At 29.6% G+C, this 15,073-nt stretch overlaps 3 protein-coding genes across 3 annotated transcripts; 2 read left to right on the top strand and 1 right to left on the bottom strand.

The window, feature by feature from the left end:
- Positions 1-89: 89 nt before the first annotated feature.
- LOC137812058 (stress response protein) lies at positions 90-1,763 on the top strand. Its single transcript, XM_068613946.2, has 2 exons — positions 90-313; positions 1,047-1,763. Exon 2 carries the CDS (start codon positions 1,063-1,065, stop codon positions 1,447-1,449), a length of 387 nt encoding a protein of 128 aa, XP_068470047.1. The 5' UTR covers positions 90-313; positions 1,047-1,062; the 3' UTR covers positions 1,450-1,763.
- Positions 1,764-3,788: 2,025 nt separating this feature from the next.
- On the bottom strand, positions 3,789-6,215 carry LOC137812057 (small ribosomal subunit protein eS6). Its single transcript, XM_068613945.2, has 6 exons — positions 6,115-6,215; positions 5,964-6,028; positions 5,495-5,552; positions 5,306-5,414; positions 4,702-4,974; positions 3,789-4,255 (listed from the first exon to the last, which is right to left on the bottom strand). Exons 1-6 carry the CDS (start codon positions 6,118-6,120, stop codon positions 4,017-4,019), a joined length of 750 nt encoding a protein of 249 aa, XP_068470046.1. The 5' UTR covers positions 6,121-6,215; the 3' UTR covers positions 3,789-4,016.
- A 4,290-nt stretch (positions 6,216-10,505) lies between these two features.
- LEC2 (AP2/B3-like transcriptional factor family protein) lies at positions 10,506-14,516 on the top strand. The gene is made up of 6 exons (XM_068610597.2): positions 10,506-11,188; positions 11,490-11,564; positions 13,109-13,209; positions 13,299-13,345; positions 13,448-13,521; positions 13,883-14,516. The coding sequence occupies exons 1-6, from the start codon at positions 10,697-10,699 to the stop codon at positions 14,255-14,257; spliced, it is 1,164 nt and encodes a 387-aa protein (XP_068466698.2). The 5' UTR covers positions 10,506-10,696; the 3' UTR covers positions 14,258-14,516.
- Positions 14,517-15,073: the final 557 nt, after the last annotated feature.

Raw genomic sequence — 15,073 nt, 5'->3', positions numbered from 1 at the left:
CGTTGGATCTAGGAAGAATTTGCCTATAACATAAACCCAATTTTGAAACATATTTTTGCAACCATAAAAAAAAATTGAGAAAGGATTGATGGACATATTGGCCCATTAATGTTTGCCCTAATTTCCTAACCCTAACCCAACTCTTCTCACTCTCATATCATCCTTCTCAATCCCACACCACACGCATCCACGCGCCGCTGCCGTTTGTTCTGCCGCCACCATTACCGCTAAGACGCAGTTACGCAGCTCTACTCATCGCCGGCGTGAACGACGCCCTTCCCGCATTCTCAAGTCGTGTTCGTCGTGGCAATAGGTTGGTCCTCCACTTTCCTTCGCAACCCACTGAGTTATTCTGATTGCTATGTATGATGTTGTTTGTTTAACTTTAATCGCGTTCCCCTTGATCGCGCACTGGTATAATCGTTACCCCTCTTTTTTTTTTTCTCTGAAATTTTATGTGCACTTTCTGATTTCGTATAAATACAGCGTTTCTTTGTTTTATCACATTTGTGCAAATTTATCTGTAGGTAGTGATCATTGGTTTTTAGTTACATGGTAGTTTTGTGTTATGGTAAGAATAAAATACCGGTTTTAGTTCGCCAATGGATGCAGGGATTCAGTCTAATTATACTGCCTCTGACAGCAATTGAACTCAGAGAGTTCATTCTAATTTTGAAATTCATTTGATTCTTGACGACACATTATTAGAAGGAAACTACTGGGAATATTATACACTCCCAATGTGAGATACCGGTTTAAAACCCTGGTTCTCTGTTTGAATGGAATATCTGCTGCTTTTAGTTGGATCTGTATTTTTACTCTTTTGTATTACATTTTTCCTTCTGATGATATAAAATGTACTTATTCATCCTTTTCAATTTTATGAATATCGAACCTGAGAATCTAATCTTGAATGAAAAAATGCTGGCCCTAGCAACTGTGGTTCAAAATTTTGGCCTAGCTGGTCTCAATCTTCTTTCTTCAAGTGTTTTTCTTAATGTTTGTTGAATATTTCAGTCTCACTAAGATTGTAACGTGATGTGCAGCTTTCTTTTCATTTCAATGACGAAGAAGAGTTCTAAAACAACACCAATTCAGTTACAGGAGAATACTGTTGCGACAGAGGAGAAACCCTCTTCTACACCAAAAAAAGCATGTAATGAAATTGATGAAATATTTGCTGGAAAAAAGAGGAAGAAATCTGATATGAAAAAGACTGGAAAATCTGACGAAGTAAAGAAGAGTACTGATAAAACAAAGAAGAAGAGGAAGAATGTGAAGAGAAAAACTGATAGATCAGACCATGGTGAGTTTGCAGACCGACCTTCTCAACCAAAAAGGAAAACCGAGGACGGTTTTACCATCTACACTGAAGATGACTTAGGTATTAATAATGCAGATGCTGGAAATACCCCTCTCTGCCCATTTGACTGCTCTTGTTGCTTTTGATGGTAATTGTATAATGTTATATGCACTCAATTCCTTTCTCTGATGATTGACAGTGTTGGGGTTGTCACTCACAGTCTTGGATTTGTAATCTAGGGCCATAACTTTTTACTTAATTATATTTATAGTTGGGCAAAAAGTGGCCTGACTTATCATGCGGTAAGCTTGAATTCCTTAGATCTAGATACGATTCCTTGGGTGATTTCAGGTGTGGAATTTTGCAGCAGTTATATCCTCCCATGTAACACAGATGTTCATCATGCATGGCACTTATTAGGTTTGAGAATGTTTTAAAAGCGGGTTGTGTTCTGGGCGTATAATTTTGTCTCATTTTTTCATGTTCACAAAACCCAACTTATTTATGAGTTCTATATTTATTTTCTTTTTAATTGCTTGTATGATTCACACCACAAGAACTGGAAATCATCAGAGAAACCTTGATAATCGATGTTATTAGTACGTTTTCTCGTAACCACATAAGTTGAACAGGAATGTTTGCACAAATGGGTGTTTTGTTTATACTTATTTCAAACCACAAATGCGTGTGCCTGTAACAGGGAATGTAATTGTGAATTTACATGCAAAAGACAACATGGAATTCGTACACGAGCACTACCTTTGGCAAGAGCAAAACCTATCGATTGACTCCACGCCTGGAGGTGTGTTTTGTACAATGAGTAATTTGTTTTATAACAAAAGTCAAAGTCAATTACAAAATTATTTGTGGACTTTATTTTATTTATAACTTGTTTTAATGTAAAAAAATTGTGAAATGTACATTTTGATAATCTTCTATTTATTGGTAGAAAAAATGTTTTTATAATAGAGAAGTATATTTTTTACTTTTGTAATCTATAATCGTGTTTCAATAGAAAGGTTTTATAGAACACAGATTTTAAAGTCATGGAACTATAAAGCATGGGAGATGCTCTTATAGTAGACCCTCCCTCTGAATAATTGGTCCATCCTCATCATCTAACGTTATGTTAAGTTCTCAGTTTGCTATTGTGCCATTGATCAAACTGTGTCAACGAACTGCTAATATAAAACTACAATCTTCAACCTCAAATTATGTGTTTTTCAATCTCAAGAATAATTTGTCACAGCTTCCACTGCTGCAAAAGTTATAAGGACTTTCAAATTACTATCATCCTTTCCATGAGCTGAGTCGTAGTCCCACTATAAACACTGCTCTTAAAATCCATTCAATCTTATTAGATTTACATGCCTAAAACCAGATATTTATCTTCTCCAACATTAGACTTTTGCTTACTTCTTATAACGATTACTGATCATAATGTTGGAATTACTCCATAGTTCTTCACTATAGTTTAAATACTTGTACAAATCACTTCCAACTCCTTAAATCAATCTAAAGATTGTTTTCTCAATCCTATAAGATTTGAGTAAGTATAAAATGCAGCCCTTCCTAAACTCCATGGGATGATTGTGCTCCCACCCAGGCGGGGGTTTTCCGTCTCATCGTCAGTATTTTCTACCACTACCCTTTTGTTAGCAAGAACTAAAATTTGTTAAATAGTCCTAATACATTGTGGGTCCAGATACAGAATATTTTAAAAAAATACATGGCCCTATGTTAAAAATTTTACACCACTAAATTCAAAAAAATTAATTTCCATTTTTTTCATCAACCAAACACTTTTTTATCAACATTTTTTTTTCTATCAACAACTCTTCCTAAATCATTTTATGGACCGTATCAAATGAAAAAGTACAGGAACAACGCCGAATAAGTTCTTTTACGATTAAAAGATCATTAGTTCTCCTTTACGTTTTGATATAGATTTTTTACTGCATATACTATATATGTATTCCACAAATGAGTTATGGAGCTAATGCCAAGTTCAACTTCAGTTACATTATAACCCTACTTTAGTTCGACTTTAGTTTGATCAATGTCATAAATAATAGTATTGAATATAATAATTTTAACCAAGCCATTATTTTCTATAAAACATGAAAAATTACAAATTAAATTTAAAAACATATTAACGTATAGGTTAAGTTGACTTCATACAGTTCAGCACCAACTTAAAGAACAATAAACTTAGATTAAATTTAACCTAAACATTAAAAATATCTCACTTGAAATATTAGAATTTTGTTAAATCATTTTAAATTCATTAATACGCCCATGTGCTGCTAGAACCAATCCAAAATAAAGCTACCGTAATGAGCACAGTAAAATTGCCTTGTTCAAAAGATTTTACTGGGACAATGCTACTTTTCGATTTATGCAATTTTGGATGAAACAAATAAATTTTGCAAAAAGCATATAAAACACTTGTTCGTGTTAATCGTAATCCCGACGTAGCATAAAATGAAATGTAATATGAAGTTTTTATAGATGCCAACACATGAAATATATAAAAGTTCCAACTAGGCAAAAATCATTCCATTCGATTGAACTCTAACAAAAATCATTGAAAATTACTCAAATAAACTCAATGTGTTTAAATTGCAAAACCATAAATGTTTATCATAAACACCCGCCGCCGAGACTCCCAAAAACTAAAGTGAAGTTTAAACCTCACCAGATCTCACTGAGTCTATGCAGTAACGGTGGGTTTGGAAGCACTAGAAATTTTGGACCTACGCTTGGCCAAGCTTTCACTCCGGCGTTCTCTCTGCTCCTTCAATCTGGAAGCAAGCAGTTTCTGATACTCTGCTGCTTCTGACTTTGCCTTAGAAATTCTTTTCTTCTTGTCAGCAATTCTTGCTCGCTTCCTTTGGAGAGTCAAAGGAGTGACCAAACGTTGAATCTTTGGAGCTTTGCTCACTTTTTTCCCTGTAACCAATCATCCATTACATATTAAATCACAATCACAAATCCTGTTCAATAAATTGGATATCAAAGCTGAGTAGAAGAGTGTAAGAACTCTTTATTTCAAATATCACATCCCATCATAAACATTCATTACTTGGTTTCATATTCGAAAATGTACAGGGAAATCGTTTTTCAGTAAATTGTTTGATGTTTTCTAAATGTAGAGGTTATTACTGAAAGTTAAATTATGGTTTCACTGTAAAAAAAACGTTAGTTGTCCACAAGAGAAAATACTAGATATTTGATCAGAATATCCATAGATTAGGTGAATAAATCCAAACTTGGAACTGTAGAGTTCCTGCTGTATACACAGCTTAATAGGTTGCTTAACATTATTATTCATTAACATTTTTTCTCAGTCTACCAAGCATACAGAAACTCAGAATTTGTGGATGTCAAAAACTTACCAGCTTTATTAGTGAATGTTCGACGGTATGTGTTTACATACTTTCTCACATCATCATCCTTGGACAGGTTGAACAGCTTTCGAATTTTTGATGCTCTCTTTGGACCCCTCATCCTTGGCTTTTCAACATCAGTGAGACCTGGCAAATCATTGTCGCCCTTCTTCACAATAACCAAGTTCAAAACAGAGAGGTCAGGGCTAACAATGCATCCTCGAACAGACTTCCTTCTACGCTCTCCATTGCGCCTTCCGTATCCACGGAAACATGGAGTTCCTGTCAAATGCAAACAAAATTATCAAGTCTGCAAATAAACATGGCTATGAGAATACTGATAATAACAACTTTATGGTAAAAACTAAAAGTCATTGTATGAAGACACAAGGGTCCTCAGTCAACAACAACACATAATAAGACCCACCATAAAAAAAAAAGAAAAAAAGAATAAGCAGGTAGAGAAAAAGAAGAATCCATTTTAAAGTTTTCAAGACAACATCCAAATGTTTAACATGGCAGCCATACTAATGCATCCACCATCTATCAACTATAATTATGATTTGTTTATAAACCAAAACAACAACGGACTGAAGCAGTAGAAGAATCTTACCTCTATGGAGCAAGAGACGCACACGACCAGGGGTCAGCACTCCCTGCTTCATTGGGAAGCCTTGTTTGTCACACCCACCAGTGATTTTAAAAACATAGCCTTTAAACTCCTTCGGTAACAAAATTATGGAGGTTAATTGATAACTTTTTAACACTCAAAAAACAAGAAAAACAAGCAGAATGAACATACCTCGCCCAGGGCATCACCAAGGACCTCTTGGGAGATCCTCTTGTCCCAAAATGCTCGACTGCAATAAAAAACAGAAGAACACATGAACAAGTGACATAAAAGGTCCCCAAACGAAACTAACATACAAATGAACTCCCATATCAACTTACAAAGAACATAATCAACTTCAAATCCCAACGAATATCAAGTTAACTAAGCTATCCATGTTCATTATGAATGGATATTGAGATGCAATGCAAGTAACAAATACTAGAACAACAATCGTGACAGTGGTTAATTATAAAGCTAAAAAAGGCAGCCTAAAGAAAGAAACGATTAACCTACAACAAAAGACCTTAAGCGAATTCAAAATAATAATCAATATTAGTCGGAAACGCATAGCACAAAGCAACATTATTCTAAGCAGAAGATGCAAAACGGAATAAAAGAGTAAGATAACTGAAACATCAAAAGAAAGCAGAAAGATTACAGCTTGAGGTCGTCATCGATTTCGAGCTTCTTCTGACATCCAGTAGTGGGATTTGCAATGTTAAACTGTAGAAGAATGGACCATGTTAGAGAGAGGAGAAGAGACGAAAAAAAATCGAAAACGGAAGCAATTAGGGTTTGGGAGAGAAGACCTTCATTCTGCAAGCTGCTTCTGATCCCGCCGCGCCTAACTCTCTGCGTGCTTTTGGAAACTATAAATACATAAGGGCAAACTCGGTAACGACGAATAAAGATAGGGTTTTGCAAGTTTGGGCTTTTATACTCTCTACTTCACTGTTTTGGGCCCCCTTCCTCGGAGCAAACGTAATCTATATCATTTTTGCTTCCTGCTACCTCGTTATTTCTAATTGCACTCCCATAAATTTAAAATATCCACTCTACCTTTTCACATTTTATTTGAAAGTTAGTTGCTTTTGACCCTAAACCCTAAATTATTTTATTTATTATTTTAATTTTTTATTATATTATAATATAAAAAAATACATTAATAAAAGCTGTATCTTAATAAATGTAATTGATAATTAATTATATTGTAAATATTTATTATTATTATTATTATTATTATTGTGTATAATTAATTATGTTAATAAGTACATTAAATTATATTTATAATTTCTTTACAAATCCTGGCTTCATAATGTGATAGATTTAACTTAAAAGATTAAAATTCTTTTGGTTTAGAACATTGTTTTATCAACGTGACTGGTGATGCTCCCAGCTTTGATGACTTTTGGGTTTTTTTCTTGTCTCACCCTCACACATGTCTATACTCCAAGTTTCATGTTCATTTTGACATCTTAAGAGTAAATGATTGAAATTTATTTATTTATTTATTTATTTTCAGCATAAACGTTGCAGCAACAATGAATGAGTGGTTATTGATTGCTAGTTAACACAAGTAATGGATAATTTTTTTATAACAATATTTTGATTAAATAATTAACTGTTAACTAGTTATATAATATTGATAATTAATAATAATAGATTATATAAAGACAAAAAAAGATACGTGAGAAGTAACAAAATATCAACCAGTCAAACATAAAATATATTCTATAAACCGCTTATATATAATTTCATCTAATAAAATATAATATGTGTTTGATAAATTTCATTGTATAGTTATCAAAAGTACCATTCTTATTTTTTATAACCTTTCACATCATTTTTTTTATGAAAATAATTTTGTATGCATCCTGATATGATATATTCAATGTGATTTCTTAGAAAATTATATATTTTTCTTAGTCAATAGAATACTGAAAATCTTAATTCATATAAAAAAATACTGAAGTTTTTAATTAAGAAGATATGTATTTATCACCAAATGGTTGAATTGAATGTCTTTTGCAACAGGTTACTTATTCATTATTTGTATTAAAATGGGTTATTATTTTTAAAAAAACTTTTACCTAACGAAATCTGCAACTTTTATCTAAGCAATTTTTTTTGTACCCGTAGATTATCTAATTGATCCATCTTTGATATGATATTTACATATTTAGATGCTACTAATATATTAATATTTAAAATAAAAGTATTAATTTTTTAATATTTTTTATATGACAGACGCTACAAGAAAGTCATGAAATATAAACCAATTTTTAAATACCAAAATAATTAGTTACAATAGTAACTAAATTAAAGATATTTTAGAAACTAAAACAAATAGTTTCTAAATTAGTATCTAATTAGCAACCAAGGTTTTAGAGACCAAATTTAGAAACTAAATAATTGGTAGTTAAAACCTTGGTTGCTAATTAGATACTAATTTAGAAACTATTTAACAATAATAGAAACTAATTTATAAACTAATTTTTGTTTTAGTTTCTAAAATATCTCTAATTTAGTTACTATTGCAATTAATTATTTTAATATCTAAAAATTGGTTTTATTTCATGATTTTCTTGTAGTAAGAGTACTTTATTTTATAATTTGTAACAATATAAAAATGCAAATTTCACTAAATAAATCGTTTAATTTTAATTGAATAGTTTTAAGTGACAATATAAAATTCTTAATAAGGATACAAATGTAAAAGGGAAAAACAAAAGTAATAAAAAAAATAATAGGAAGAAACTCTACATATATTAAAGATCACAATATATAATTAAAAAATAAAAATTAAATAAAAAATTATTTTAGAAATATAAAAATAATTAATTATTATATTAGCTAAATTAAATATTATGTTAGAAATTTTAAAAATTATTATTATCTAAATTAATTTTTATTATTGACAAATATTTTTAAATTAATATTTAATTAGATTTAGTGATTTCTTTTATTAGTAATAGTCTAGCAAGTATACTTAAACCGTAAATTCAAATTTTTTATTCTATATAATTAAAATTTTATTGTAATAATCCAATATACAATAAATAATATATTTTATTATTTTATTTTATATAATAAATAATAAATTATATATATATATATGTTTATAAAATTAATTATAAAACAATGTGATAACAAAATGAGGAGAGAACATGAAAACCTGAATTATACTTTTTAATTTAACTTTCAATTTGTTTTCTTTTAAAAAAAACAAATTTAATTATTCATATCTTAAAAACCAAACAAAAACGTTAGTTAAATTAAAGTTTTTTTATTTCCAATAATTGTAATCAAATAGTAAATTGTGAGTTAAAGTGCCTAGAAAAAAAAAGGAGGAAGGATGAAAAAAATGAGTATGGTGGAAGGAGAAGAAGGAGAGGAAGAGTGGGGAAATGGAAAATAACATATTATAATGTTAGAAATTTTACGACAAAAATGTCTTATGGTAATAAGTGGTTATAAAAATTTAACCTTATAAGTTAGCTTTATAAGGTTAAACTAGATCTTATGATATCAGAGACATTTAAAATTTATCATGACGAGATTTTGTTTGACTTATCATGTCACTTGCTATTGAGTCGTTATTAAACTATTCATAAACATATAATATCATACATAAATTGACAGATCTCAACTTGGATGAGTGTGTTAGAGATCTTATATCGAGTGCAAACTTTACCTTATAAGTCAGTATTCTAAAATTGAGTTAAACTTAGAGTTCGCATTACCTAATTTGAATTTATTGATTGGATCATGGAAGAAAAAAAGAGAGGAAAATGAATGATATAACATAATATAAGATATGATTTATTGGACATATTATATCATTACATTTAATATGTTTAACTTTTTACAATAAAATATATTAAAAATCTAAATATATAATTAAGTTATAATATATAATAAGTACAAATATAATTTTAAAACTATGAGATAGACTTAAAGTATATTTATTAAAATAATATAAAAAATTATCTAATTTTTTAATATTAATCAAATAATAAATGCTACTGAAATAATTAAATAATATTTTTATTTATAACTGGTCTAATAAATTATTTCATTTATTTATAACTACTGTAACGGTTAAAAGAGATGTTGCTTTAAATCACCAATATATTTAAATTAGTAACAAAGTTAATTCTAAACTAAAATTAAATGAATATCTTTTATTCATTTTGAAAACACAAATAATTAAATTGAACATTAAAAAGATAAGAGAAAAATTAAATATCAGTAAATAATAAAATATTTAAATTATAATCCAGCTTGAATATAATAAATAATACTATATATTAATTTGGATAATTATATTTTAAAAAGTAATGATATATGTATATTCATTATTTTCAAACCCCTAATTACAACTCCTTCTTATCTTTTTTTTATCTCTCTTTGTGTATCACCTATTCTTCTTTTTATTTGAGAATAGGTTTCAAAAGTTTTAGAAAAACCCCACAGGCCTTAATTTTATGCCTCATACTTAAAACAGGAAATGTTTTGAGAATATTTTTTCCCATGTGATCTAATGAAAGTTATAATTAAAGTATATATTTCTGTAGTTTACTGAATTAATTTTTATCGATTTTTTAGGTAGCTAAAATTTGTCTGTTTTTGAAGTTTGTTTCTCTCTTTATGGTCTGAGAAGCTATTCTTAGTTGGCAAACAACATAAGCTGAGTTGTTTCATGAAACTCCAAGCCCCACGCTCCAACCATAGCCAAATCAAAAAAATTTCAGACCTTCCTACTTGACCACACCAATTCCTATTATTAACATCTCTTTCTATAACTGAAATTCATCAAAGTTTCTCAAGAAACAAAGGGCGCACACTGTTTGTTTTTAAAAATTTTGTCATTTTATGAAGAAAACAAGGGTATTTTTTTATACACAATTGTAAGTTTGCAAGGTGATGAGAACCATAACGCTCGCTTGAACTGCAATGGGTGCTCTAGCACAATTTTCAATTCTTGTTTTCTTCTGCTGCATCTCTCTCAGCACATCCACTTTTTGAGTTTTAACATACGTTTATATGTGGTTTTGCTTACTACATTTCGCTAAATTTACAACAAGGATGGGCATTCCAATGCCACAACGTTTCATCCACCTGTCACCTATTTCACCCCATTTTGGGCGAATTTCTCTTTCCTTTTTTGTTACCATGTGCTTCATTTTTTCCTTCATTCACTGCCATCGTCTGTTTCTTTTCCTCCTGCTTTTTCTACATTCTTTTTTGTTTGCTTCACTGGCACTACTACCACTGCATCCCTACCCCTTCTTATAAAAGCCCTACACTCCACACTCTCATTTCACTCACTCACACACACCACACTCCACACAACACAAAAGCCTCAAATTAAGCCTCTTTGTTTCAAGAATGGACAACTTTCCTGACCCAGTTTCAGCAACCACCACCAACCCATTAATCCTTGAACAACGAAGCATGGGAGAACTAAATAATGTTAACTTCCCTGTTGACAACAGTGGACATGTTGGCTTTCCTGACCCTTATTACGCTCCATTTGACCAGAACATGCAGTTCCAACAAGTGAACCAATATCCTTTGCATACCCTTCAAACAGGACAACCTAATGCAATTTATGGGGCACCAAATTCTGAAGTTCAAGGGTGGTCACAACAACAACCAGAGGAAGAAGAATATAGAAAGAGTGTGGGAACATTGACTAGCAAAGTTGCTAGGGACAAAAGGAAACAAGTAAGACAGAAGAGTAAGAGTGTTCCTGTGGCTCCTTTGGTACCAACAAAAGGGATAATAAAGGAACAACCTGTTCCTGGAGGAGGATCAGATGGAAAGCTCACTATCAACCAAGATAGAATTTTCGCTGTTTTTTGCAGCCCAGATGGGAAGGTAATCAGAATTCCTTTTTTGTGTGCATTAAGGTCTTGTTCATTGATTTCAAAGTTTTCTAAAATTACCATTCAATAATTTTCTAACCTTTTTAAGAGTTTGTCTTTTAAAGAAAATGATGAGATGATGAATCATCTTAATTGTGTTTATTTTGGAAACATTTATCAACGTTTAGTCAGTTTTAAGCAGAAAATTAATTATTAAAGATGCAGTAATTATTGTCATTAAACATTCCTAGTGTGGGGTTTTCTCTTTTTGGTATTTTCATTTATATTTTTTAATTATTTCCACATGAATGTAGAAGTTAGAGGAAGTTTTCACAAAGCAGTTGAAGAATAGTGACGTTAGTGTCCTAGGTCGCATTGTGCTCCCAAAGGTAAGATTTCGATTTTCTTTGTATATCATTTTGGTTTTCTTTCTCTTTGTTTTATTCTAATAAAGATGAAACATTGACCTAAAGAAACCTTATTCATGCTCCAAGCTGCCCAATAACTATTTCTTTCCGAACATCGATTTTAGCACAAAAATAAAGGAAAAGAAAAGAAACTATGCTTATCTCACTAATCATAAATGTATTTGGACTACTAATTTGAAAAAAAACCTAAATACTCTTCAAGTGAAAAATTATTTTCAATATACACTAAAAAAAACCATTAAATAGAAAATAAAAAATAATTAGTTATTATATTAACTAAATTATATGTTATTTATAGACTAAAAAAATATTATCTAAAATAGATTTTATTATTAATAAAAATTTATAAACAATTTAGAAATTAGATTATAAGTTTTTATTAATAATAGAAACTAGTTTATATACTATTTTTTTAGTTTATAAAATAGTATTAGTCAATATAATAACTAATTATTTTTTGTCTCTAAAATTAGTTTGTATTTAATAATTTTCTAGTAGTGATATATAATTAATTTTGTTTATGAATATAACATCTTCTAATTAATTCTCTAACTTTTCATTAATTGTTTTATATATTCTCTACTACTATTATAAACATTACAAGAAAATCATTAAATAACAATTAATACTAAAATAAAATCATTAAATATTAATTAATACTATAAGAAAATCATTAAATAGAAACTAATTTTATAGACAAAATATAACTAGTTAGTATATTAACTAAATTATATACTATTTTATAGACTATAAAATTATTAACATCTAAAGTAATTTTTATTATTAATAGATAGTTTATAAATTGATATTTAATTAACTACCAACTACTTTATATTATAAAGTTGACAGCTAAAATCTTGATAGCTAATTAGATACCAATCCATAAACTATTTATTGATAATATAAATTACTTTATATATCAATAATTTTGTAATCTCTAAAATAATATGTAATTTAGTCAATATGGTAATTAATTATTTTTTGTCTATAAAATTAGTTTTTATTTGATGAGTTTCTTGTGGTGTAATTTAGAGATAAAAAATAATTAGTCATTATATTGATTATGCTAGATATTATTTTATAAACTAAAAAATTATTGATATGTAAATTAATTTTCATTATTAATAATATTTATAAAATAATTTTTAAATTAATATTTAATATTAAGTACACAAATTTTAGTTACTAATTACTTTAAATACTAGTTTATAATTTAAAATAATTAGACTAATATTAAATATCAATTTAGCCACTACTTTGTAAACTTTAATTACTAATAAAAACGATTATAGATATTAAAAAATAATATCTATCTTAGTTTATATAGTGATTGATCAATTACTATTTAATGCATTTCTTTTTTTAGTAAAAAACTTGAAAATTTAATATAATTAAAAAACAATTTTAATGTCTAACAATGCCTTCAACTTTTTCCTTCTGATTATAAAAAAAGTGATATACTTTTTCCCTTAACCAAGATGATATATGTTCATATGTTAAAATAGAGGGAGGTTGAGGCGAAGCTTCCACCATTGACAGACAAGGAAGGAAAGGATATTATGGTCAAGGATGTTTATTCTGGGATGATATGGACCTTGAAATACAAGTAAATATTTTTTGTAATTTTTTATATTTCTTTATTGGATATCTTTTTCCATTTTAAAAGATATTAAATATAACTTGTTGATTGAACAGGTATTGGTCCAATAACAGAAGTAGAATGTATGTTCTCGAAAATGCAGGTAAATTTCCATTTATTTTTTCTTTCTAACTTCTGTTATATTCACAGCAGTATTGATTTTGGCATCATAAATAAATAATTATTTGTGAATCCAATGTAACAGGGGATTTAGTGAACCATTATGAACTACAAATGGGAGATTTGATAACCATTTACGAGGACGAAAGGAAAAATCTGGTTAGATTTGCATCCTTTACACATTATTTATTGAACAATTATTGTTTGCCATATATTGGGGGATGAGAGTTCACGCAATATCTTTGCACACTTTTAAACACTTTTAGATTGCATGATTCTTTGATTATATTGGATTCGACATAAGTAAATATGTTCCCATATATATTCTAACTTGTGTGAATATCTCAAACACTTGGGTTGTAATATCTGCACTTTAACCTTTCTTCCCTTCACCAAAATTCCAAACTTGTTTTTGTACAGAAATAAAATAAAAAAGGGCATGAGTGACAAGTAATTTGCAGATTTGCACAATGTTTTATGTATCTGTCTCATATGAACCATTTGTTTTGAGAGGAAGCAGTATGTGTGGGCTAGAAAAAAGAGAAATCCAGAAGGCGCGGTGTCTTTGTCAAAGAAAGAAGTTGAAGATGCTAACAACCTTTTGACTTCGATCAATGGTGGTGGAAGTTCTCCAAGTGGAGCAAAATTAGGTATGAATATAGCAGAACGTGATCAATTGTCGAACATTGCTGGAAACGGGGCACCAAGCCAAACAACCATCGAAGCCACACCACCAGCACTACCAGCACCACCTGCACTACCAGCACCTTTTGGTGGCAATAACCAGTGGATAAGTGATGAAGATGTCTACGGGGGCCTTGACAATATCTTCGAAATTGAGAATAGTTTTCATAGTTTTGATCACTTGAAAGATTACAAGACGTGGCCCTATTGAAACCATGATCGTAATATTTAAGATATATATGATAGATATGTTTCGTTGTATGCAAACCTTTGTGTTCTTGCTGGTCGTTTCTTGTTATGTTTAATGGTGTCTGTGGGTTATTAGAGACAAATGTTAGATATATGTTTTATGACATGCAACCTTGTATTCTTGTATGTCATTATGTGTTATGTTTATTTATGTGTATGAGAGGTGGAGAGAAACTGTGTGCGGAGACAAATTTGAAATTTCAGTTGTGATTTTCCTTGTTATATTCAAACTGTGACGTTCCTTGTTCCTTGTTCCTTGTTGTGTTCAATTGTACGTGGGGTGCAGGAAAGAAAATGAGAATACTATTGGTAACACTGTGTATAGAGGAGGAACAATAACTGACATTGAAATGGTTACAAGAAATAACTCTTTGACCATTTATGAACTCCTTAAATTAATTGAACAACTCATGCTTTTGTCCCATCATGAGATAGTAATTAAAACTGAATATAAAAGATTTACTATATATAGAATAAATTAAGTCCTTTGGACAACCAACCTAATAATTAAGAAGACATATTCTAGATTTGTAAAGTCTCTCTTATAGCCCCACATGAGGTCAAGTGATGTTAATCATATTGATATGGTTAAAGATACCCACTTTTCGTCCAATCATGATAGAGGGGTCCATATTTATTTAAAAATAATTATATATATAGATATATTTCAATTTCTGGTAATATTTTATTGGCTTCGTTAGGAATATTTGTAACATTACCATATATTGTCACTGTTAGTGAGGACATTAGGTACAAAAGATACACTTAAATAAGTAAT

The sequence above is a fragment of the Phaseolus vulgaris genome, chromosome 2 (genome assembly GCF_051622355.1).
Source record: "Phaseolus vulgaris cultivar YP4 chromosome 2, ASM5162235v1, whole genome shotgun sequence".
Lineage (NCBI taxonomy): Eukaryota > Viridiplantae > Streptophyta > Magnoliopsida > Fabales > Fabaceae > Phaseolus > Phaseolus vulgaris.
Note: the sequence above shows the minus strand (reverse complement) of the source record. Positions and strands in the feature narration are given on the sequence as shown.